Source organism: Lissotriton vulgaris, chromosome 5 (assembly GCF_964263255.1).
Source record: "Lissotriton vulgaris chromosome 5, aLisVul1.2, whole genome shotgun sequence".
NCBI lineage: Eukaryota > Metazoa > Chordata > Amphibia > Caudata > Salamandridae > Lissotriton > Lissotriton vulgaris.
The window spans coordinates 296,407,093-296,434,116 of NC_141693.1; the positions used below are offsets into that span (position 1 = coordinate 296,407,093).

General features: G+C 49.2%; 1 protein-coding gene across 1 annotated transcript in view; it reads left to right on the top strand.

The window, feature by feature from the left end:
- LOC147710752 (ATPase family AAA domain-containing protein 3-A) overlaps nucleotides 1–27,024 on the top strand; it is a 554,267-nt gene that overhangs the window by 113,884 nt on the left and 413,359 nt on the right. Inside the window, exons 5-6 of the mRNA XM_086921474.1 lie at nucleotides 2,564–2,633; nucleotides 3,897–4,062. Of these exons, the coding sequence (XP_086777600.1) occupies nucleotides 2,564–2,633; nucleotides 3,897–4,062 (236 nt within the window). The remainder of the gene's footprint in view (nucleotides 1–2,563; nucleotides 2,634–3,896; nucleotides 4,063–27,024) is intronic.

Below are 27,024 nucleotides of genomic sequence, written 5' to 3' on the forward strand. Positions count from 1 at the left end.
CGGCTGGACAACAACGCACACAACTGCAAGGAACTCTTCAACATCGTGAAAGAGCTCTCCAACCCCAACGCCGGAAACAACGACATCACCCCATCGCAAGACCTCTGCAACTCCCTCGCCTCCTACTTCCACAACAAGATCGCTGACATACACAACAGCTTCATCCCACAAACAACGCTCCCCACGACCGCACCAACGCCCCCCACCACCACCCTCAGCGCCTGGACCCCGATCAACACAGAAGACACCATCCGCACGATGAACTCTATCCACTCCGGATCTCCGACCGACCCCTGCCCTCACCACGTATTCAACAAGGCCGACGCTGTCATCGCACCCCACCTGCGGGACATCATCAACACCTCCTTCGACACCGCCACCTTCCCTGAGAGCTGGAAGCACGCCGAACTCAGCGCTCTACTAAAGAAACCAACAGCGGACCCCACCGAACTCAAGAATTACCGCCCCATCTCGCTCCTCCCGTTTCCAGCCAAAGTCATCGAGAAGACCGTCAACAAGCAGCTGGCCGCCTTCCTCGAGACGAATCGATCCCTCGACCCCTCACAATCTGGCTTCCGAGCCAACCACAGCACCGAGACCGCCCTCATCGCGGCCACCGATGACATCCGATCCCTGCTGGACAACTGAGAAACAGCGGCCCTCATCCTCCTAGACCTCTCCGCAGCATTCGACACTGTCTGCCACCGCACCCTAGTGCAGCGCCTCAGCAACGTCGGAATCCAGGAGAAGGCACTGGAATGGATCATCTCCTTCCTCGACGGAAGGACACAGAGAGTCCGCCTACCATCGTACAAGTCAGAGGCCACCGAAGTCATCTGCGGCGTCCCTCAAGGATCCTCGCTCAGCCCCACCCTCTTCAACGTCTACATGAGCCCCCTTGCGGCCATCGCACGCCAACACAACCTCAACATCATCTCCTACGCCGACGACACCCAGCTGATCCTCTCCCTGACCAACGACCCCGCCGCCGCCAGAGCCAACCTCCACGAAGGGATGAAAGACGTAGCCGAGTGGATGACGACCAGCCGCCTGAAACTGAACTCAGACAAGACGGAAGTCCTCATCCTGGGCTCCTCGCTTTCCGCCTGGGACGACTCCTGGTGGCCCCCCGCCCTGGGCACCGCACCCAAACCGACAGACCACGCACGCAACCTGGGCTTCATCCTGGACTCCTCCCTCTCCATGACCAGACAAGTCAACGCCGTCTCCTCGTCATGCTTCAACATCCTGCGCATGCTACGGAAGATCCCCACCGAGACCAGGAAGACGGTCACCCAGTCCCTCGTCACCAGCCGACTGGACTACGGCAACGCCCTCTACGCCGGAACCACCGCCAAGCTCCAGAAGAGACTCCAGCGGATACAGAACGCCTCAGCCAGAAGCAGCCACATCTCCGGACATCTGAGAGACCTGCACTGGCTCCCCGTCAACAAGAGAATCACCTTCCGTCTCCTCACCCACGCACACAAAGCCCTACACGACCAAGGCCCGAGCTACCTCAACAACCGCCTCAACTTCTACGCTCCCAAACGCCATCTCCGATCAACCAGTCACGCCCTCGCCGCCGTCCCCCGCATCCGAAGAGCGACAACAGGAGGAAGGTCCTTCTCCTACCTGGCCGCCAAGACCTGGAACTCCCGACCGACCGACCTGCGCCTGACCCAAGACTACCTCTCCTTCAGGAAGAAGCTCAAGACCTGGCTGTTCGAGCAGTAGCGGCACTAATCCCCCCCCTCCCAAGCGCCTTGAGACCCTCCGGGTGAGTAGTGCGCTTTATAAATGTTTTTGATTGATTGGTATGCAGTTAGCGCTGGACGGGCGTCTCCTGTCTCACCAGGCCTCTCACTGCTCTTACGCCCGTATCTGGCACAGAAATGTGAGGGGGCCCACCTGGAAGTTGTCGTCAGGGTCCCTAACCCCACTCTCTGTTACACTGGCAGCACAAAGGTGCGGTCGCCAATCCACTAAGGCATCCACTCGTGGCCCAAGTAAGGGTGGACTTAGGCCTCCGCATCTGCACAGCACGCCGTGTTATGTCGGTCGGGCCCCTGCCAGATCTTCTCCATCTGGTGCTGCGCTGTGTGCCGACTCAATCTGACATGGTGCTGAGGGGACGGGGGGTGTACCAAGGAAGTGCACTGCTGGCGTCTCTTGATCGGCAACCACGGACCACCCGGCCAGGAGCTCTAGAAGGATGCCACCATTCTCCTTTGCGGCAAGCTTTGCCCCCCTAGAATTCCTGTTTCATGTGGTAACTCATGCTAGCTGATTTTTCACAAGGAAATTGACACCACTAATCGGCCCTATGAGACTGAAGGCAGTGAAAGTCCACAGCAAAACTAGACCTTTTTTATTTTAAATGCCAACGTTTGGAGAATTAAACTAAAAATATCAGAACGTTGTTGCCTGCTTCAAGTCACAACAGGTTGCCAGTAGTTTACGTGAGGCAAACCAAGTTTGAAATATGAGATACCTGTTTGATAATATTGCCGGCCCTGTTGGATGTAGCTCCTTAAGTTGACTGTGTCTTTTCTCCTTTCAGCAACTCCTCAATGAAGAAAACTTAAGGAAGCAGGAAGAGTCGGTACAAAAGCAAGAGTCAATGAGGAGAGGTAAGTCTTGAGGTCCTCTGCAGCACCAGATCTCCCAGCTTTCCTCAACTCCCTTGCCCACAAATTTTGGTAGAACATTGGGTGCAGGGTGTACTTTGGTTCACAAAAATAGAACTGTTTGGTACTTAACTATCGCAGCAGCTATCCCCCTACCCCCTTCCCCCCAGCATGCTAATTCTACTTTTCTGGAGATATGTGAGGTAAGGCCTTGGGCCTTTCTTCACAAAGCTGATTAGTTAATAAACTGTGATACTGATGCTAACTGATACTAAGGGGACCGAGTGGATACCCAGAGAAGTGCACTGTGTGGAAGATATCTTAAAATCATGAGAAATTGGTGACTTGAGATCTCATCTCATGGTTCCCAACTCTAGCAGCCTTTCACAGGCATTCGTGACTCTGGAAATCTTCCGATTTCAAACGTATGCCTACCTTCATCTGCTAGGCAAGTAGGTATGCCCCACTTTCATTTCTATATATTCTTATACATTCTGACACATGTAGATTTCTCAATGCTCTTGTTTGAGTCATGGTGTTTGGGTATCTATCTTCAGGTGCACTTATAGTTGTGAATTTCCCAGAACTTTGTATGGCGGATGGCTCTAGTGACCTTCTCGATCTTTTGTGAGTTGATTAGTGCCTCTTCTATTTTACTGCCAGTATCTGCTAGAACTTGAACTATACCTTTGAGAATATTTGACTTTAGCATGCTAACAAATGTGAGTTGTTTTTCCAACTTGAGAGTGGAGTTGAAGAGAGATGCTCTCTGATAAACTGAGGGAGGAACACTTTGAAGACTGGAGAAAGGAAGTGACGTTTTACGCACACTGCAGTGTGTGGTCTTCTATCTTACATCTCATTTAAGTGTGTTTATGCATTCTGGATTTCATCTACGTTTGTTATTTAACTATAATTTAATTGATATACAGCTGAACTTTATTAACTCTTTTTATGAAAGTCAGTCACTGCAAATCAAAGGGTGCAGAGGCCTGAAAGTGTATTCCACAGTTTTAGACAATACATTTCTGAGATGCTCTGTAGTTCAGAAACCTGCCTACTTCTGAGAAATTATCCAGGAAGAATTTCTTAGTAATGCTAAGAAAAGTTTGAACTTGGGAGTTTTGTTTTTTCTAATATAAAAATTTGCCATTTTCCTAGCCCATTTTGTTTGGTGTAAAATATTATCTCCCACTCCTTACCAGATATGAAGCTGGCGGGTTGTCTTGACGTAGATTATTACATACATTTCTTTTTCTTTCTTAGCTACTGTGGAGCATGAGATGGAGCTGCGTCACAAGAATGAGATGTTGCGGATAGAAGCAGAGGCCCGTGCGCGAGCCAAGGTGGAGCGGGAAAATGCTGACATTATTCGTGAACAAATCCGGTTGAAGGCTGCAGAGCACCGACAAACTGTGCTAGAGTCCATTAAGTATGTTTCATTGAAAGCAGTATGGATCACAGATGCATAGAAGTTATGTTATGTTAGTAACTTTTATAAGGCGCACAGATTCCCCAGCCAAGGGGCGTCCCGGCGCCTGATCAGGTACCACAACACAACAAATCGATGCTGGGAAAGAGAAGAGGGAATCAGTCAGCAGTTGGGAACAAAAAAGTTTTTATGGCGCGCCTAAAGGGAGTCAGGCTGTTCAAGGCTCGAATATGGACAGGGAGAGAGTTCCATAGTCCTGCCGCTAGAACTCGAAAGGAGCGACCTCCCATCCTACTCAGTCTAAACCGAGCCAGATGGAGAAATTCCGATCTAAGATGCCGCGTAGGAACATAGGCGGAAACAAGATTAGCAAGGGCAGGAGGAGAGGAAAGCTTCAAGATCTTAAATGTCAGGCAAAGAGCCTTAAATTTAATTCTTTGTCTGACCGGCAGCCAATGGAGAGAGGTCAAAACTGCAGAGACAGAGCACTGTCTAGGAAGGCCAACGATGGCACGCGCCGCGGCGTTCTGCACCCTTTGCAGTCTAGTAGCCTCCGCCTGATTCACTCCGAGCAGCAGCGCACTCCCATAGTCCAGGCGGGAAAGAATGGAGGCTTGGACAACCAGTTGCCGAGTAGGGGGGTCAAAGAATTTAAGGACCGGTCTCAGTCCTCGCAGAATACCATAACAGGTAGCTGCAACCTTCTTCGTATGGCTGGTGAAGGAGAGTGTAGGATCCAGCCAAACCCCCAAGTTCTTAACTTCGGCAGCTGGGATGGGAGATCAGGACCTCGTTTTTTTTGGCATTTAACTGCAAGCAGTTAGTTCGCATCCAATTTGCCACGTGTGAGAAGTTGGCCTGATATGTAGTGTTTCCAATTCTGGAACCACTGGGTATCAGTCCAAACAAACCCCAAAGATGTCAGGTTGTAAGTCAACCTTGTAGACAAGCTATCCTAGTGGTAGCATGGACTAAGCAGCCTTAAAGGCTTAACTTAAGAGGTCGTGTTAAGCGAGCTTGTTTTACCACATACAATCCTGTAATCAAATGAAAGGACACCACACAAGTATATATTGTAAAAATATATGTATTTATTTCTAAATTACTCCCCAGTACTCTTTATGAGGAAAGGGGCACAAGCGTTAAATCAAAAGCACTGTTAAACATATAAAGTTGGCACAATTATGGCTGAGGGCGGGGGGCCACTCAGACCATATACTAAAAAAATGGTATAAGTAACACTTATCGAATATTGGTTAGGCCTAAGGCCTAGAGATTCGCTGGGAGCAGTCAGGACAAGCAATGAAGAAGTCGGGAGTAGCCCACAGGATACGGGTGCAGCACGGAAAGTGCGGCGCGCACCAATGTAAAGTCAATGGTGCGTAAAAGTTAGTAAAAGTGAATTAAATGATACTTCCGCTGAACCTAGGAACACAAAACTTCAGACACAGACCCTAGAGGTGTGTGCCAGTGTAAGGACACCGGCGTTGCAAAGTTACCTCACCCACAGGCCGTGGATGCAGAGGGTCGAAGTGGCGTCGGGTTCTGTCACGCAGGTTCTTGGTGCTTGGAGCTGTTGCAGCTGCAGGCGCTGTGAAGCAGAAGTGTCCGGTGCGATCCAAGGGTGGATCGAAGTAGAAAAGTACCTGAAAGCAGAGGGGACAGAGTCTGGGTCACTCAGCAGTGACCAGGGTGGAACCAGGACGGAACCAGGCAATGTCGGGCGCAATCAGGCGGTTGTCGATAGGCTTCTCTCCGCTGTCACGTGGGCCCTGGGGCATCTGCGACGTCCAGGAGCAGGTCACGATCTGTCCCACGTAGGCTCTCGCCGTCAGCACCGTCGGCTTGAAGATTGTAGCAAACAGCACTTGGCAAAAGCAATCCACGCAGAACCGGGAGATTGCTTATCACTCGAACCAGGAGGGTCAGAGTGGGTGCTCCTTTTTACAGGAGCTGGTGCAGATCTGGAGCAACCAGAAAAGCAAGTCGTATTTCGAAGTTCGTCGGCACAGGGGCCACAAGCCAGCTGGCAAGTGACCGGGCCAACGCGTCGAGCACACACAGGCAGAAGGGCCCCACGCAGCACTCGTCGAGTGTGGAGGGGTGAGCTTTGGTGCAAGTGGAGCTCGGGGCTGGGGCTTCTCAAACCCCGGTGTACAGCTTCGAGGGTCACTCGGGGGCTGCACGGTCAGCGTCTCGTGGCCTTTTCAAGATGGCGAGCCCCACGCTTCCGGTCGCCTCCACGGGTCTCAGCTCTGCAGGGACTGTGGATCGGGCAGGTAGAAGGCAGGCAAGCTTGATCTCGTCGATCTCTGTCGCTCGAGTTCCGGCGGGAACTGCAACAAAGCAAGGGTCGAGGGCTGGATGGTGCCTGTTTGCACAGGGTGGTCACTCCTTGACCACAAGGGAGATTCTTCAGTCTTCTCACGTCGTGTAGAAAGTCGAAGGGTCCAGATTTCGTTTCTTATGTTTCTTCAGGATGATCTCAGGTCCGTTGGGACTGCTCCCCCTCTTATTCGAATCTAGGGGGTTGGACATCCTGCTAGGTCCCCTCCTATGGGTGGGACCCAGGAAGGGGGTGGTTACACCCCTCTCCTTTGATCCTGGCCGCGCTGGGACAGGGGCTGGGAGGCCCCAGAACCGGTTTGGCCGGATCCTGCAAGGGGCAGCCTTGTGCTCCCCAGGCAGTGTCTGGTTTCTTTGAAACCTCCCTACTCCAATCCACTATCTCCTGTCTGGGGTGGTTTGACACCGCCCTGTGACAGGAAACTCTTTGTCCAGGCCTCCTCTGCCGGGTTTCGGTCAGCAGCAGGAGGCCAGACCCGTGTCTGTGGCAGGGGCATCCATTTTGTGGATCTGAGGCTCATTTTAAATCAACCGCGTTTCAGTAAAGTAACATGTCTTCTCCCTCTAGAAGGGTGGAATGCTATCCCCGTCGCCAGAACTGGCGAGGGGATAGTATTCCAATTCGTATGACACCTTACACGACATGTTTTGATAAAGCCAAACCAAAGTTGCTATATAACCGCGAGGATTATAATGCGCTTAAGAGTATATGGTATGGCATTATCCCGGATCAGCTTAGGGAGTTGTTCCCGACAGCTGCAGACAGGCTCAGCTCATGCCAGAGCACCATCTCACATAAAACCACGCACTCTGCCTCCAGGATTGATGAGGCCTTCCATAGGAGTGGCTCACAGGTTATATATGTGTCCAGATATAGGTTTAGATATAGGTATACTATATCTAAGCAAGGGGTGATTACACCCACTTGCCCCAGCTGAGTGATCAGCCAGTTGTGTCAATTTAAGAACCAGCCAGGGGTGGCAAAAGCTATGCTGCAGCCCCTGGTAGGCCTTGGATGCACCTATGCCCTGGGCACCTATAGTGCACTGTACAGGGGCTGATAAGGTGACCCAAGCCAATCTAGTTATGCACCTAGGGTACATGGAATCCCTTTTACAGAGAGAGCAGATAGCCTGGGGCCCTGATTAGCAGGGAACCAGGCCAACTAAGTCGAAAACCAGCTAAACACAGGGCAAAAAATCTGGGGTAACCATAGTCAGGTAGCCACCTTCCTACATAACCCCCCCCCAAACGAAAGGAGATAAGGCTATCCTTGGCCAGGTAAGCCTATATTGCCTGAGTGGCCATATAAGGAAGTACCTGCACTAGCATGGGTACCCCCTGTCTCATGGTCCACTAAGCAGTCCCTCACCCTAGGGGTATTAGAGGGTCTCCACCATAGGGAATCACTACCTTGGGTGTGTTTATGCAAAGTTAAAGGCTGGTTTGGATATGGAGTATTGAAGTGAGGCCCCACTATTTTTGGGCTCAACTTCCTCCAATTATCTTCCACCATGTGTGCCTTTCTTTCTTCAACTGAGTTGCACTGAGCTCTCAGGGTCAACCTCTGGCTACCTAAAGCTGGAGGCTGGGTCCCTCTGTTTGGCTTGCTGGAGGGACAGTTCAGGTTTGGGCCCTTTGGGTCCCAGGTTTGGCTGTGCCCAACAGAATCCATCTGTGGGAGGTCCCTAACTGTTTTTAAGGGGGCTCCCTCAGGAGTTTTTAAAGTTTTCACCTTACTAGGCCTACTAGTTTTGGTGCCCCTAATCTGTTGATGGGGGTGCTTTATTTGACAGGGGGCCCTCTGGGTCTCACTGTCCTTCTTGTCCTCTGCAGCCCTGGGCTGACTGAGGCAAGGTAGAGAGGGGCAGGTTACCTGCTCCAGACTGGATCCCACCTGAGAAGGGTCCACTGCCATCAGAGGCTCTGTCAGGCCAGGCCTAACAACCTCTGGGGCAGTTCCTTCATCAGGGGTAAGATCAGTTCCCTGAGGAGGCTGATCCTGTCCTACTGTCTGGTGAGGGGGAGATTTCTCTTCCTCCTCCATGCTCTCAGTTTGGGTGGAGTGATCCATCATTTCAGGCTTCACAACACACATATCTGTTTGAGTTTGGGCTGTGGCCATCACAGCCCCACCAACCTTTTCAGGAGGAGACTCAGTTTGGGTTTCTGCTGTTATCATAACAGCTTTGCTATTCTGCTTTGGAAGAGCTTCTGTTAAAGATGGGGCAGAGAGTTGCTCAGCCCTACCAACCTTTTCAGGGAGGACATCTTGGATTGGGGCTATAGCCAGTACAGCCCCACTAACCTTTCCATTGGAATTTACCATTCTAGAATGGATTTCCTGTTCAACCTCAGCCCAGGCTGAGATTTCCAAATCATTACCCAGTAGACAGTCTACAGGCAAGTTTGGTGACACTGCCACTCTCTTTGGGCCAGTGACACCTCCCCAGCTGAGGCTTACTACTGCCATGGGATGATTTGTTTGGATGCCATCAATGTTTGTTACCTGGTATGTGGCACCTGGTAAAAGTTGCTTAGAGGGGACTATACAGTCAGCCACCATGGTGATGCTAGCCCCTGTGTCTCTAAAAGCTTCAACTTTCAAACCATTGATGATGGGTTCCTGTCTATATTTGCTCAAGGTATTTGGGCAAACAGAGAAGTTGGCAAACCCCATGCCAGTCTCATAGACAAGATCATTTGGGGATGGAGACCTGGATAGGCCAGGGTCCCCTTGGGCTCCAAAAGTAAACCCACCCAGATTCCTGGGTGTGCTCCCACTTCCTGGGGGATTACTGCTGACAGTAACAGGAGGTGTTGGAGCTGGCTTTGGAGGTATGTTTTCTTTATTGCCATTTTTGGGACAACAGCTGTCTGTTTTGTAATGCCCAACCTGTTTACAGGCATGGCAATAAGGCTTTTTCTCTGTTGAAGAAGTGTCTTGGGACCCACCCCCCTTCTTGGAGTTTTGGGGCCCTGGGGAAGTGTTTTCTTTACCTTTATCCCCACCCTTATCTTGAGGCTTGGTAGACTCCTTCTTCTGGTTATTGTCCTGATTCTTAGGCCTAATCCTGGTTCTGACCCACTTATCTGCCCTCTTTCCCAATTCTTGGGGAGAGGTCAAATCTGAGTCCACCAGGTGCTGGTGTAAGAGCTGGTTCTGACAATTACTAAGGATCTGCTCCCTCATAATCAAATTATACAATCCTGTGAAGTCATGTACTTTGCTGCCATTCAGCCAACCCTCCAGAGCCTTAGTTGCACAATCAACAAAATCAGTCCAGTCCTGAGTCTGTGTCTTCTGGGTATCTCTGAACTTTAACCTGTACTGTTCAGTGGTTAAGCCAAACCCATCTATCAGAACACTCTTCAGGACTTTGTAATTGCTGGCATCCTCATGTCTGACAGTGAGGAGCCTATCCCTCCCTTTCTCTGAAAAGGAGTACCATAAGATTGCTGCCCACTGATCCTCAGGGACCTGCTGTACCATGCAGGCCCTCTCAAGAGCAGTCATCCATTTGTGGATATCATCCCCTTCCTTGTAGGGGGGCACAATTTTTGTCAGGTTTCTATTGTCATAGGCCCTGTCTTTTTCTTTAGGAATTTTGCTGCCACCAGTGGCATCTAAGCCACTTATTTTTTTCTCCCTTGCCAAGGTAAGTTTAGCTTGTTCCAAGGTAAGCTTAGCTTGAGCCAGGGCTACCTCTTCCCTCTCTATCTGGAGTTGGACAGCCCTCATTCTGGCCCTATGCTCTTTTCTCTGGGAGGAAGTCATCCCTCTTTGAGATTCTCTTGAGGCACTAGAAAGGTGAGAGTCCCTTGATAGAGATCTCTCCCTCCTATTACCTGGGAGAATTTGGTTATGAGATCTGGGGTGGTGCTGGCCCCCCCCATTCCCATGTAGGTCCAAGTTGGCCTGGTTAAGGCTGGCAACCTGTACCTGGTTTCCCCTCTGATCCTGATCTTCAGGCTCTTCTAAATCAGAGCCTTCCTCTTCCTCTTCCTCCTCTACTGCATCATCTGGAAGATCCTCATTCTCAGGGGAGTTTATCCCTTCACCTGATTCTAAGGGAGCCTGACTCACCTTATCTAGGTCATCCTTTTCTAGGAGAGCTATTAGGGAAGGAATGGTAGGGCCTCTGCCCTTTTTTAGCCCCCTGGCTGTGCACAAGGCACTCAGGTCTTTGTGGCTAAGGTTGTCATATCTGGATGTTGTCCCTATAGGATCAACTTCTACAGGAGCAGAGCCTGAGGCTCTATCTGCATCAGACATGACTGCTAGTGAGGTGTAAGTGGTGCACTTACCTACACTAAGTGGTTTCCTACTGTACCTTGCTAGTGAGTTGTAGTCAGGGTGTGCTAATCCCTTTAATCTACAACTACTAAGTTCAGTAGAACTTAATATGCTAAGCTTTTGATTTATATGTACCTAGAGGTACTTGATGTGATCTTTCAATTTGATAAAGATTGCAATGGTAAAACAAACAGCAAGCTCAAATCCCACCGCTGCCACCAATGTGAGAAGTTGGCCTGATATGTAGTGTTTCCAATTCTGGAACCACTGGGTATCAGTCCAAACAAACCCCAAAGATGTCAGGTTGTAAGTCAACCTTGTAGACAAGCTATCCTAGTGGTAGCATGGACTAAGCAGCCTTAAAGGCTTAACTTAAGAGGTCGTGTTAAGCGAGCTTGTTTTACCACATACAATCCTGTAATCAAATGAAAGGACACCACACAAGTATATATTGTAAAAATATATGTATTTATTTCTAAATTACTCCCCAGTACTCTTTATGAGGAAAGGGGCACAAGCGTTAAATCAAAAGCACTGTTAAACATATAAAGTTGGCACAATTATGGCTGAGGGCGGGGGGCCACTCAGACCATATACTAAAAAAATGGTATAAGTAACACTTATCGAATATTGGTTAGGCCTAAGGCCTAGAGATTCGCTGGGAGCAGTCAGGACAAGCAATGAAGAAGTCGGGAGTAGCCCACAGGATACGGGTGCAGCACGGAAAGTGCGGCGCGCACCAATGTAAAGTCAATGGTGCGTAAAAGTTAGTAAAAGTGAATTAAATGATACTTCCGCTGAACCTAGGAACACAAAACTTCAGACACAGACCCTAGAGGTGTGTGCCAGTGTAAGGACACCGGCGTTGCAAAGTTACCTCACCCACAGGCCGTGGATGCAGAGGGTCGAAGTGGCGTCGGGTTCTGTCACGCAGGTTCTTGGTGCTTGGAGCTGTTGCAGCTGCAGGCGCTGTGAAGCAGAAGTGTCCGGTGCGATCCAAGGGTGGATCGAAGTAGAAAAGTACCTGAAAGCAGAGGGGACAGAGTCTGGGTCACTCAGCAGTGACCAGGGTGGAACCAGGACGGAACCAGGCAATGTCGGGCGCAATCAGGCGGTTGTCGATAGGCTTCTCTCCGCTGTCACGTGGGCCCTGGGGCATCTGCGACGTCCAGGAGCAGGTCACGATCTGTCCCACGTAGGCTCTCGCCGTCCGCACCGTCGGCTTGAAGATTGTAGCAAACAGCACTTGGCAAAAGCAATCCACGCAGAACCGGGAGATTGCTTATCACTCGAACCAGGAGGGTCAGAGTGGGTGCTCCTTTTTACAGGAGCTGGTGCAGATCTGGAGCAACCAGAAAAGCAAGTCGTATTTCGAAGTTCGTCGGCACAGGGGCCACAAGCCAGCTGGCAAGTGACCGGGCCAACGCGTCGAGCACACACAGGCAGAAGGGCCCCACGCAGCACTCGTCGAGTGTGGAGGGGTGAGCTTTGGTGCAAGTGGAGCTCGGGGCTGGGGCTTCTCAAACCCCGGTGTACAGCTTCGAGGGTCACTCGGGGGCTGCACGGTCAGCGTCTCGTGGCCTTTTCAAGATGGCGAGCCCCACGCTTCCGGTCGCCTCCACGGGTCTCAGCTCTGCAGGGACTGTGGATCGGGCAGGTAGAAGGCAGGCAAGCTTGATCTCGTCGATCTCTGTCGCTCGAGTTCCGGCGGGAACTGCAACAAAGCAAGGGTCGAGGGCTGGATGGTGCCTGTTTGCACAGGGTGGTCACTCCTTGACCACAAGGGAGATTCTTCAGTCTTCTCACGTCGTGTAGAAAGTCGAAGGGTCCAGATTTCGTTTCTTATGTTTCTTCAGGATGATCTCAGGTCCGTTGGGACTGCTCCCCCTCTTATTCGAATCTAGGGGGTTGGACATCCTGCTAGGTCCCCTCCTATGGGTGGGACCCAGGAAGGGGGTGGTTACACCCCTCTCCTTTGATCCTGGCCGCGCTGGGACAGGGGCTGGGAGGCCCCAGAACCGGTTTGGCCGGATCCTGCAAGGGGCAGCCTTGTGCTCCCCAGGCAGTGTCTGGTTTCTTTGAAACCTCCCTACTCCAATCCACTATCTCCTGTCTGGGGTGGTTTGACACCGCCCTGTGACAGGAAACTCTTTGTCCAGGCCTCCTCTGCCGGGTTTCGGTCAGCAGCAGGAGGCCAGACCCGTGTCTGTGGCAGGGGCATCCATTTTGTGGATCTGAGGCTCATTTTAAATCAACCGCGTTTCAGTAAAGTAACATGTCTTCTCCCTCTAGAAGGGTGGAATGCTATCCCCGTCGCCAGAACTGGCGAGGGGATAGTATTCCAATTCGTATGACACCTTACACGACATGTTTTGATAAAGCCAAACCAAAGTTGCTATATAACCGCGAGGATTATAATGCGCTTAAGAGTATATGGTATGGCATTATCCCGGATCAGCTTAGGGAGTTGTTCCCGACAGCTGCAGACAGGCTCAGCTCATGCCAGAGCACCATCTCACATAAAACCACGCACTCTGCCTCCAGGATTGATGAGGCCTTCCATAGGAGTGGCTCACAGGTTATATATGTGTCCAGATATAGGTTTAGATATAGGTATACTATATCTAAGCAAGGGGTGATTACACCCACTTGCCCCAGCTGAGTGATCAGCCAGTTGTGTCAATTTAAGAACCAGCCAGGGGTGGCAAAAGCTATGCTGCAGCCCCTGGTAGGCCTTGGATGCACCTATGCCCTGGGCACCTATAGTGCACTGTACAGGGGCTGATAAGGTGACCCAAGCCAATCTAGTTATGCACCTAGGGTACATGGAATCCCTTTTACAGAGAGAGCAGATAGCCTGGGGCCCTGATTAGCAGGGAACCAGGCCAACTAAGTCGAAAACCAGCTAAACACAGGGCAAAAAATCTGGGGTAACCATAGTCAGGTAGCCACCTTCCTACACCACGGCTATGAGTCCTGCACGGAATCTGGGAGCGTTCACCTCGGGATCCCCGCTGAGTGTCACCGCCAGCTGCGTGTCGTCGGCATACGATGTCATGGTTAGGCCACATTGTCTGACGACTGCAGCCAGCGGTTTCACATATAAGTTGAACAGAGTGGGGTTCAACGCAGAGCCCTGCGGAACCCCCAGCCCCAGTGGATGGAAAGAGGACTGACCAGGTGGAATAGCCACTTTAAAAAACTGGTCCGAGAGGAAAGCGCGAAACCATTGGAGAGCAGTCCCCTCAATTCCCACTTCCTCCAAACGCCGGATCAGAATATCGTAAGACACCGTGTCAAACGCGGCGCTCAGGTCTAACAGGAGGAGCGCCGCTGTCTGCCCAGCATCTAGCACCGTACGCAAGTGCTCAGTCATAAAGAGCAGTGCAGTTTCGGTGCTGTGTTGTGCACGAAAACCATTCTGGCTCTCGTCTAGAATGTTATTTCGAGAAAGGTGGGCAGACAAGATGGAGTTCACGTGTGCCTCAGTAACCTTAGCGGTCCAGGGCAGGAGGGAGATGGGACGATAGTTTTCTGGTAAAAGGGGATCCAGGTTAGGCTTCTTTAAAATGGGGCTGACCACTGCCTGCTTCCAGGAGGAGGGGACCACACCCGATGTGAGCGATAGATTGATCAAATCCAGTATAGGCTCACGACATAGGGGCGGAAGAAGTTTGAATAACTCTTGCTTCAACGGATCTAATGGAGAGCCAGATTTAATTTTGAGGCTCAGAGTATTGAGAACCTCGTCAGACATTACTGGCAGGGAGGATAGGGTTTCATGAACCGTAGCCGTCACACCAGTTTGCTCAGCACTGGTCACAGATGACATAAATCCTCGGTAGATTGCCTGCACTTTCTCCACGAAAAAGGATGCCAAACTTTCACAGTGAGAGTCCGTGCAGATTTCCACCGAGGTGGCCCGTTTCCCCACAAGGTCTTTGAGAACCTTGAAGATTAATTTAGATGGCTTGGGGCTATTCTGAAACTCAGAAGCATAGTGTGCGGCTCGGGTTTGGCAGATTGCCCTGTGATAGATCTTAAGCTAGGAAAAATACAGAGATTTCAAGGTGGGATCAAAGGATTTCCTCCAAGCCCTTTCAGCTTGCCGGCACGTTCTCTTAAGCTCGGCAAGAGTATCATTATACCATGGACTGGGAGTTTTAGCATGGCATTTCGACCAGCGCATTGGTATAAGAGAGTCAAGGGCGGCTAGGACCCAGTTACGAAACTGCTCATATCCTTGTTCCACATTCAGCAGAATGCCCAGGGGCTGCGCCTCCAAGATCTTAAAAAACTCCTCTAGTTTGAGCTTATGCCAGTTTCTTTTGAGAATCAGTCTGTCCACCGGTTTAAATTGTGGGTCATCTAAGGGACACAAAACTTTCACCAACAGATGATCAGTCCAACCTACCACCATCGGGTCAGATACCCTAGCTCGTTCCAGTGTGGTAAAGAAGGCGTCAAGGATGTGACCTCCTGTGTGGGTGGGGGAGGTAACTAGTTGGTTCAATTGCATGGCTTCAAGGTCCGCTAGCAGGGAATTAATAGGTGCAGATGACCTTTGATCAAAATGTATATTGAGGTCGCCTAGGATGTTAAAATTAGCACATCTAGGAGCTAAAGAGCTGACCACGTCTGCAAGAGCGGCCTTGAAGACAGTGTCGTTCCCTGGCGGGCGGTAAATAAGCATACCGCTAAGAGTGAACTGATGACTGAAGGCTACCTTAAAAGAAGCGCTCTCGCACGCTGGTAGGTCAAGAGCTTTCCAATCAGCCGGGAAGCAAGATTTTATCGCCATGGCTATGCCACCCCCTCTAGAAGTGCGGTTAAGAGTAAACACTGTGTAGTTGGAAGGGAATGCCAGATTAATTATTGCAGTATCTGCGTCCTGAAGCCAAGTCTCAGTGAGAAAGATGAGGTCAGGAGAGTCCTTTTCGATCATGTCACGTAAGGACTGATGGTGCTTGACCAACGATCTCACGTTCAGACTCCATATGCTAAGTACACGCTCAGAAATGTTAGTACGTGTACTTAGGGCACTCCTTTCCACAGAGCGCACCCCAGTGGGGGTATCAAGTGACAAACTGCCACAGTCATAAGGACCCGACAGCGGGTGCACAGGATCATGAACACACACCAAGAGCCTCTCTCTCTAATAGAAAGAAGAGCGGCGCGATTGTACCTGATCGTCGCGGTATTCTGCATGATGGTATGATGACTAAATGCCAGAGTCCATCTCCCGCTCACGCTTCCTCGACGCGGACGAGCGCAGACGGGCAGGACTCTGGCACGACTCCGGCTAAGCGACGGCGTCCCACTGCGCGGTCCCGCTGCGCGGGAGCGGACGACTTTAAGTAGGCGTCGCAATAAAGAGCTCGAGCGTCGGGACGCTCAAAGATGGCGCCCGCCAAAGTTTCCACTCACCCAAGCCAAGATGGCGCCCACAGGAGTCCAAAGAAGTGCTTACAGGCCATTCCTATGGCATAGCAAATGTTTTCAAAGTATTTCTGATTTGCGTAGGCATTGACACACATAGCGCCCCTATTCATCCACGGTTGTTAGGCCCCAGTTTAATATGATATGTCAGTATGTGGTGCGAGGAAGATGCATAGCGGAGTGTTTAGCCTAGGACACCTCCAGCCATGGTCTCTATCGCTAAAGCGGCACACATATGTTTTAAGGATGGTGACCAGAAAAGTTCTCTTCATGTAACCTTCTCGGGCAATTTGTTGTAAGCACTCCTAATGGATCAAGGAATATCGGACCAGTAAAGTGTACACAGTACAACACAAGGTTGGGAATGTCATATACAAGTCATAAGGGATGGGAAAAGTAGGATTAAAACAGGGTTGTCCTAATTTAGACTTGAGTTTGAACAAATAGTTCAGTCAAATGTAAATTGGAATGAAAATTCAGTCTCCCAGATGCTAAGAGAATTGAACAGTATTGCACAGCTCAAAAATCACATTAGAGTCTCCCAGCAGCAGTGCCAAAAAGGTACATAATTTTAAAAACATTTCTGATAGAGACATCTAGCTGCAGATTCCGTACTTCGAATATTCCAGGCCTCAGACTGGATCTTGAAGATTTTTCATCGAGCAATACGCCAGCGTTACCTATGAAGGCGCCACCTCGGTGCACTGGTGTCATTTCATTTCTTTCCCTGCCAGTTAGCTTAGATCCGTGAAGACAGCTACCCTCTATCACTTTTTGACAGGACTTTTTCGACTTTTGTAGATGATTTTTTGTAGTGTGGAATGTCCAAGAAAGCTTTCGGATTCGATCTGTGTGGTGTCTGTCATTGTGCCATGTCTGTAACGGATCCACACCTGATGTGTCTTTGGTGCCTGGAGCGTGACCACGATTCGAAGTCATGCTCCGACTTCCAGGCCATGGCTCTGAAAGCTGTGAGGGAGCGGTCCCTAAAGCTACTTTCAGCCGGTGCTCAGCACCGCGTAGTTTGCCCCGGAGGTCTTATTCTCGGTCGAGATGAAGGCCCAGGCACCACTCCAGACGCCCTAAGTCTTTGTCCTCCCACTCAAAGTCTTTGAGTTGGTCAGGTAAAGAGCACAAAATGCAGAAGAACTTCGCCCTGACAGTCGGATGACGCGACAAAGGAGTCTCTGCGTTCTAGGCCTTATTCTGCTGAACCTCCGCCTGGCAAACTAAATGAATTCTAGGATACCATGTGCCTCCTATCTGGAAGCCCTGACCATGCCGGCGCGCCTTCGGTCCCTTTAGCCCCAGAGGGGGCTCCATCGGGTTCCACGCCGCCCTCCTGTGGATCCGGTAATGGATCCTTACAGGCGCTGGTCGTGTCACTATGGCCTTCCCTGACACTGAGACTTCCCCCGGCGCCCCTGGCGGCGCCAGCCCCATTCTCCGATGACTCGGAGATGATTCCGGCGCTGACAGCACTCTGGTCCTTGGTCGATTCCTCAGCCTTATTTTGAAGGGCTAGGGATGGAGGAAGATTGGGAGGGTTCGCTGGACCCTGGACAAGACCAGCCTGATCAGAAAATGGACTGGTTTGAGGAATTGGGGGGGGCGGGGCAGTGGACTGAATAGCTCTTCAGATTTTGGCCTGCTTTCTCCCCCTACCAAGGCTACGGAGGTTGGAGCTTTATATGCTATGGTGGTGAGAAGGTTAGTGAAGGTCCTGAACCTCAGCTCCCTTCCGTGGCGATCAAGATGAACATCTTAACGGAGGTCTTGCAGCCGGGTGTCTCCTCCTGCCAAGCCCAGCACAGGGGCTCCTGTGAATAGGATAATCGCCCTGCATTTGGCGACTCAAATTTCCTCACTGACTACCCTACCCTACCATAGCTTGGTGGTCCTAGCCTATACCTCGCAAGGCGCGTTCCCTTCTGCACCCCTGGACAGTCAATCCAAGAGGCTGGATAGTTTGGGTAAGAAAATCTTTTCTTCTGCCAGCCTTGCAATGCGGTCAGTGAACACCTAATGCCTATTGGGCCATTATTCCCACTTCATATGAGAAATGGTTGCGCAGGTACTGCCACTGGTCTCAAAGGAGGTCTGGGCCATCCTCTCCAAAGCAGTATCAGAAGGGTGAGATGCGGCAAAGTTCGCCATTCGTTGTGGGCTTCATACGACTGACTCGCTGGGCAGAGTGATGTTTTCAACGCTGGCTGGTTCGGATGTGTGTCCCTCTGCTCCATGTTTTGACTTTGTTCTGTAAATTATTCAGGTTATTTATTGTCTTTGACCGTATTGTTTTCTATCACACTTTTTCACTTCTGCGCTGCACTTTAATTTAATTGGTTCAGACTTAAACCGCTCACCCTTCAGGGCGCCGCCGTCTCAGGCTATCTTTCCCTCGTGTCACCACCTCCATTGAAGATGCTTTTCTAATGGAACGGACATAATTTCGATTTTGACTATGTTGCCTCATAAAATACCGGCACACTGACCAACTTCATGCTTCACCTCAAGGGTCACCACATTCAGACATTGATGGGCTTAGTGGGAGGTCCATTAGGAGATCCTGACCCTTGGGATATATATATGACACTGATTTCCCCCCCGCCAACCCCACTCCCAATGATCCAGTTTTATATCCAACTGTTCCCTCCCCAGAAGATGCCACTTCTTTCACCAGTTTATCGCTAGGCTTGCAGCTTTCCATGGTATTGATCTACATAAGGAACGTCGAGAGCAGGATTTTCAACTAGACACCCTCTCTTCCACTACCAAGGACACCCAGTATTTAGCCAGACTTCCTGGCATGATGAGACTAGACAAGGACATTTTCAAAGAGCCAGTTGATGCCTGGGTCATCACCCCAAGGGTGGACAAAAAATACAAATTGGCTCCTTCTGACCCCCCTCTTCATCTAAAGTCAGGTTCCACCAGTCTCCATTGTTGCAACTACTGCTCGGAAAAGGGCAAACAGTCTAGTTACTGCAGACACTCCACCTCCTGAGAAGGACGGTAGATGCAGCTGGGAAGAGGATTTCAGCACAGGCAGCCATCATTGGTGTATTACCAATTAACAAGTTCTTCTAGCCAGCTATGATAGAACCCATTGGGATTAACTGGAAGAACTCTTGCAGTACCTTCCAGAGGAATGCTGCAAAAGAGGCCTACAGAGGAGCAGGCCTTTACTAACTATTCCATACGCTGTGCCCTAGATGCAGCAGATACAACCGCTAGAGGAATTAATTCCAGCGTGCTTCCTAGAAGACCTGCATGGCTTAGATGTTCTGGATTCAAGCCAGAGATACAACAGGAAGTCTTAAATATGCTGTTTGATAAAGAGCACCTTTTTGGACCACAGGTAGTTACTACCCTTAACAAAATGAAAAAGGCCATGGTAGTGTTACAAATTGCCACTCCTAGAGGACCCTTTCGTATCTCAGCTTGGAGGTGCATATAAATCCACTTCCACAGACACATCCACTTCCACAGACACATCCACTTCCCAACAAAAACAAACCCAGTCCACCTACAATAAGGGTTACTTTAGAGGTTCCTTTAGAGGAGGGAACAACAAGGGACGAGGCAGGGGTGCCTCTGAATGTGGAGCAACACCCACAGCAAAGCAGTGACTACCCAATCCCCCCCCCCCCCCCCCCCCCCCCTACCTAGCCGGCAACCACACAACCATTGGGGGCTGGCTAAAATTATACCCAAGATCATAGGGTGTGCAGTTCCTAGTAAGTTCGGATTTGTCTGCTTAGGTCCGTTGCGGTTCACAAGTCTGCAGGGAGCATTACTCTGTAGGAACAAATGCCTTCACATACCTAGATAGGTGTCATGCTTCATCATTGGGCTTTTGCTCCACCTCTGGCTGCTGCTGCACTGCCCGACGGGCACCCTCAATGATGGCTCTTTACCGGAGATCTTTTTATAAGCCGCATGATGAGGTGTGGGTAAAATGGAGAGTGCTGTCTTAAGTAAATATGTGAAAGACTGGGATACAAATTGGACAGAGGGCACTCTACAGAAATGTTTTAATGATTGAGACCTACTGCCTGTGTTAAAATATGTGGTGCCACCTACTAGAAGTGTTTATCTAAGGTATCTGAAGGTCGACATGTTTCAAGCCTAATTTAGTCATGTGAATTATCTAGCGGCTTTTCTTCAGGACCATTAAAACTAATCTACACAGTGACTGGGGTTTCGATATGAGTTCATTTGTGTTACTCCCAGTAACCTATACTTATCTACGTATCAATTTTTGAGAAGATCTGTAGTGCAGACAAAATTATGACATCCTCAATTTCACTATTATCAAAAAGTGACAATTTGAGACACTAAAGCATGCTCACATGTGCATGCTCTCTCTCTGTGTCACATGAACTAAAAAGTACAATTCACTAACCCCACATGTAAGATAAAACATATCATGAAATTCCAACACACTCTGTTGATCAGTGAGGAAAACTTACCCACTGAGGGCATAAATCAGTACTCCTTCAGTATTTTACCTTGTGGCAATGCTTATTAGTGTGCTGTAAAATATCAAAATACAGGGCCAGTTGACCTGTGTTAATGATCTGGCGAGCGAGCGGTTACATTTCACTGACACTCTCTTTTGGAAAAATAGAGCAGCTATGCCGCACTTACGAACTCCTTTATATCAGAGTGCGGTGGGTCTCCAGTATATTCTGTCTTCCATCAATGTTAATTGGAAGCAGCTGTGTTACGTGCAGTTAAAGCCTGGTTTCAACCACTAGAGTGGAAACACTCGGTTCGGGCGTTTGGGTCGGGTTTTTTATTTATAATGTGATGGGAATCTTCTCTCTCATATATGTGTGAACATGGCAGCCATTTTTACAAGGGGGCATGAATCTGTGAAGTCAATCTGGGCTAACGTCATCAGTCCAATCAATCTCCGTTATAATAGTTGGATTGACATAAAAACACTCCTATGTTCGAGGCATGTGGGCTGCTGAATTCATATCTTGTGCATAGATCGCCACCTAGTGTTGGGTCCGGATGATTGCACTTTGTTGTCTTGGAAGAGTCTTCGAAGTATCACGAGATAGGTGACTCCTACCTTGGACTGCAGTGCGCATGGGCATCTTCTCCATCCTCAGATTGTTTTTCTCCATTGTGGCAGAGATGGAGATAGTAAAGTAAGAGATGGCCATGCCAGAGATAATGCTGCAGCTGCTACAGGCATCGGGGAGGAGGGCGGGCGATATGAATGTCAGCAGCCCTACATGCCAAGAACAGATGCATACTGGTAAGTAGCATATTCCGTTCCAGGCATGTGGGCTGCTGAATTCATATCTTGTGCATAGACTGTACAGCAGTATCTCCTCTAGCGGTGACTACCTGTGCCAGCTGCAGCAGTTTGAAAAAGAGTTTTGAGGACAGCCTGGCCTACAGCAGCTTGCTGTTTTGCTTGCACGTCTACACAGTAGTGTTTTGTGAAAGTGTGTATGGTGGTCCATGTGGCTGCCTTACAGATATCTTCAAGAGGAATATTTCCTAGGAAAGCCATGGATGCCCCCATTTTTCTTGTGGAGTTTGCTTTTGGGGGAACTGTTAAAGTGCGTTTTGCCTTTAGATAGCATATTTGAATGCATTTAACTATCCATCTGGCTATTCCTGATTTTGAAATTGGATTCCCTTTGTGTTGTGGTGCAAAAGCAACAAATAGTTGTTTTGTCTTCCTAAAGGATTTAGTCCTGTCCACATTAATAAAGTAGAGCTCTCTTCACGTCTAATGTGTGCAGGGCTCTTTCAGCCACCGACTGTGGATTTTGAAAGAAGACTGGCAGTTCTATTGATTGGTTGATATGGAAATTGGATACAACTTTAGGCATGAATTTAGGGTTTGTTCTAAGAACCACCCTGTTGGCATGTACCTGCATGAAAGGTTCTTGAATTGTTAGTGCTTGTAATTCGCTCACTCCTCTGAGTGAGGTGATTGCAACCAAGAAAGCAACCTTGGACGTTAAGAATTTGAATTCGCATGAATGTAGAGGTTCGAAGGGCGGGCCCATAAGTCAGGTAAGCATTATATTTAGATTCCAGACTGGGGATGGGGGAATCGCCCTTTTTAGACCCTCCATGAAGGCTTTGATTGCTGGTACTCTAAACAGTGAAAGGTGTTGCCTGTTTTGAAGGTATGCTGCTTTAGCAGCGAGGTGTAATCGTATTGAAGAATATGCTAAGTTACATCTTTGTAGATGCAGCAGGTAACATATAATGTTTTGTCTTGAAGCGTCTAAGGGGTTGAATTGATTATCGTTGCAGTAAATAACAAATCTTTTCCATTTAGCTGCATAGCACGCTCGTGTGGTTGGTCTTCTTGCCTCCCTAATGATGTTCATGCAATCTGGGGGCAAGTTAAGATATCCAAACTCTAAGACCTCAGGAGCCAGATCGCTAGGTTCATTTGATTGGGATCTGGGTGTCTGATTTCTCCATGGTTCTGAGTTAGAAGATGAGGTGCAAGGCACAGTCTTTGATGAGGAACTACTGAGAGTTCTAGGAACGTTGTGTACCACGGTTGTCTCGCCCATGTGGGAGCAACCAGCATTAGTGTGAGGGAGTGTTGCCGCTGTTTGAGTGCCACCAGCGGGATCAGCGGTGCTGGGGGAAAAGCGTACGCAAATCTGCCTGACCAGTTCATCCATATCGCATTGCCCTGTGACAATGGATGTGGGAACCTGGAAGCAAAGTACTGGCATTTGGAGTTTTCTTTTGTGGCGAACAGGTCTATTTCTGGGTGGCCCCACTCCTCGAAGAAAGGCTGGAGAACCTGGGGGTGAATCTCCCATTCGTGTAGTTGTTGGCTGTGCCTGCTGAGCAGGTCGGCAACCGGATTGTCTTCCCTGGAAGGTGTTCTGCTAGGAGAAAAATGTTTTTGGGAATCGCCCACTTCCATATGCTTTGTGCCAGATGGGACAGCTATGGAGAGTACGTTCCTCCTTGTTTATGGATATAGTACATTGCGGTCATGTTGTCCGTCCGGATCAACACCGTCTTGCTGTACAAGTATGTCTGAAATGCTTTTAGGGCTAGGAATATTGCTAGCAATTCCAGTTGTTTGATATGCAGCTTTTTCTGTTTGTTTGTCCAGAGCCCTTGTACTGAGTATTAGAGGAAATGGGCTCCCAAGCCTGTTAGTGATGCGTCCGCTGTCAGTACTAGTTGTGGAACCGGCTCTTGGAACAGTCGCCCCTTAGAAAGGTTTTGTGGGTTCCACCACTGCAGAGAGTTGTGAGTGCGACTGTTTACCAACACTAGGACTTTTAGTTGTCCTTGAGCCTGGATCCATTGCCGTGCTAGGCATTCCTGTAATGGGCGCATTTGAGTCTGGCATGGGGGACACTGAATATGCAGGAGGCCATCATACCTATGAGCTGCATGAAAACTTGAGCTGGCATAGAGTGTTTTGGCAGGAATTTGCGAATGAGTGTCTCCATACAGGCTATCCTTGCTGAGTTTGGATATGCCTTTGCCACGGAGGTGTCTATAGTGGCTCCCAGGTACTGCTGTTTGTGGGACGGTTGCAGATGTGATTTTGCGTAGTTGATCGAAAAGCCTAGGTTGTGTAGCAACTGTATTGCCCGAGACGTGTGTGCTGCGCACTGTTGGTACGATTTTGCTTGAATCAGCCAATCGTCCAGATAAGGGTACACATGGACGTGTTGCCTTCTGAGATGTGCTGCTACTGTCGCTAAGCATTTTGTAAACACTCTTGGAGCCGTGGTGACCCAGAAGGGCAAAACCTTGAATTGGTAGTGTTGACCTTCTATTGTGAACCGGAGGTATTTTCTGTGGGCTGGATGGATGGGTATGTGAAAATACGCACCCTTGAGGTCCAGTGTTGCTAGGAAATCTCCTTGTTGAAGCAACGGGAGCACTTGTTGTAATGTGATCATATGCAAGTGCTCCGATAGGTCCAATATTGGTCTGAGGGAACCGTCCTTCTTTGGAATAAGGAAATATAGGGAGTATACTCCTGTCCCTTGCTGGTGGAAAGGGACTTGCTCTATGGCCCCCTTTTCCAGCATGCATTTTACCTCTTGTTGTAGCAGGGTGATGTGTAACTTGGACATTGGACGATGTCTGGGTGGTATGTTTGGTGGTGTGGAAGTCAGTTCTAGGCAATAGCCAGACTAGATAATTTCTCTCACCCACCTGTCTGTGGTAATTGCGTTCCAGACAGGCAGGAACTGTTGGAGTCTGCCTCCGACCGGTGTTAGGTGGTCTGGAGGTAGCATAAAGAAGTCACTGTTTTGTGGCCGTGGAGGCTCTGGTGTTATTGCCTCCGCGTCCTCTTCCCTTATTGTTGTTTCCCCTGTAACCTCCTCTGTTTGTGTTCTTGTTAAAGGAACCTTGTGTGTTACCTTTGTACGAGGCAGATGTTTGTGAGGTATTTCCTCGTGTAGTTGCTCTGTATGAGGAGCCTCTATGTTGCTGAAATTGCAATGCCCCCATTGATTTTGCGGTCTCTGTGTCCTTTTTCATTTTATCCAAAATGGTGTCGACAGCAGGACCAAATAGAAAATCCTGATTCCCAGGCTGGTTAAGAATGGTGGATTGCACCTCATTTTTAAAACCAGAAAAACACAGCCATGCATGTCTGCGTAGTAGGACACTACTGTTGATTGACCTAGCTGCCATGTCTGCTGCGTCAAGCGCACATTTGATGGAGGCGTTTGTAATGAATTTTCCCTCTTGTATAAGATCTTGGGCTTGTGCTTTGAAAGGCTCAGGTAGGTGTTGCATTAGGCTTTCTAGCTGATCATAATGCGCCCTGTCGTTCGAGCCAGTAGGGCTTGTGTATTAGCAATCCTCCATGAGTTGGAGGCTTGTGCTGCTACCCTTTTGCCTGAGGCCTCTAGTATTTTTGACTCCTTGTCTAGGGGAGGTGCTTCCCCAGTGGTTTGGGAGTTGGCTCTTTTTCGTGCGTTGGCCACTACCAGGGAGTCTAGTGGTAACTGCCCTCTGATGTAGGTAGGGTCTGTAGGAGCTGCCCTATACTTCTTTTCTATTCTGGGGTTAATTACCCGTGCCCTGGCTGTATCCTTAAATATGTCAGGTGCATGTTTCAGAACACCCTTTAACATGGGAAGTGTTTTGACACATTTTTCAGATGTAGGGAAGGTGTCAAACAAGAAGTCTTCCTCAACAGGGTCGTTATGCATATCTACGGTGTGGAATTGTGCAGCCCTGTCTATAAGTTGATTAAAGACTATGGTTTCATCAGTAGGTGACAGCTTAGTAGGGTAAGAGAGTATATCAGGGATGGGATGGGTGTTGTAAGGGTCTGTTGGCTCTTCCCATGGTTCCTCTTGTGGTTCAGGATCTTGTGGGAAGTCATATTGAGGCTGTGGCTCATCCCCCGTGTCACCCTCATTGTCCCCGTGGTGAGAAGGAGAGTAAGGAGAGTAGGGAATAAAAGGTGTAGTAGGCATGATAGGCTGAAAAGGAATTAAGGGTCTAGAGGGAGAAGTCCCAAAGTCCTTTTTCTTTAATGGAATAGGGGACTGAGGTTCAAAATCCAAAGGACTCTTTTTTTCTATGCAGGATGGTAACTTTACCAGTCTCTGGGTTAATGTATATCTTTGCCTGGTCGTCAGAGGGATCTGGGTAGAAGAGTTCTTCCTCTATAGTCTTGGGTTGAGTGTTAGATTTAGGTTTTTCGACGACTTTTGGCTTAGTAACAGTCCATGTTTATTGCCTTCGAAAAACAGTAAAATTAGTTTAGGCGCACCAAATCTGTGCGAAAAGCTGACGGTTCCTGACAAACCTATGTTCATTCTGTGGAAAAGTTCTTACGTGTGGTCGAAGTGAGGCTTGTTGTGATGTGTTCGGCAGTCTAATACTAGAATAAATGTTTTGCTCGTACCTCGAAACTCCTGCCACATAAAAAGTTTCACCTGGGCTCTGCTTACAGTTGCACCCATGCATTTCAATGTTCTATAAAATCGCAAACTGCTCAGGCGGTTGAACTCTGTGTATGCAAATGTGAGCTTCCTGACCAGCACACGTTTATTCCCAACTTTGTTGGCCCAAATATAAGTAGTAAACCGCTCTTCACCAGAGCTAACTTTACATAATTTGACTCGAGGTGTATACGTTTTGGCTTCAACTACTTTTATTCCTCACCTAACGTTGTGTCAGGTGCAACGGGGGAACTGCTCACGCGACCGTAAATCGGCCAGGAGAGACTACGAGTACCCTAATAAATGACTAAACAAGTAAACAAACATAGTGATGCAACATTCTCGGACGTCTATTTCCGAAGCCAAAATCAAACATTTCCCTAATAGGCCCTGGACACGAGCACCTCTTAAAGCGTGACCTGAATAAATATTGCAGTAAAAGAAATGACAACTTTGAAATCCCGGTCTTGTCCTCCTGATGGCAGCCTGTCCTAAGATATGCATGGCATGCAATATATGTCACATCAATTCATCAGTTTTAGCTCTCGTGTTTTTCCGAATATATCTCTGCTGTTTTTTAGCTCCTATCCTGCTTGGACGTTCTGTTAAATTGATTTCCCTGAGCTCCTTCATATAAAACCATGCAGTGTGTTACAGTTAAGGAAGGGTGCATTTGGAAAAGAGTGACCTGCGGCATGTACAGGTCCCGAAGATGAAACACAGACTGAATCCGCGTACTTCCAAAGAAAGCAAAGAAGGCTCCTTTCATAGCCACTCACTCTCGTGAAACGTTCAGTGGGGTCCAGTTGTACGCGTGGCAGTCTCACAAGGTAGCAGCGGACTTTCGCTTTTTTAATCCTGGTCTCATCCGCCTGAAAGAACCAAAATCAACGAGAGCGAGAGCAGCCTACCTCAACCTTACCAGCAGCAAAATGGCGGCCT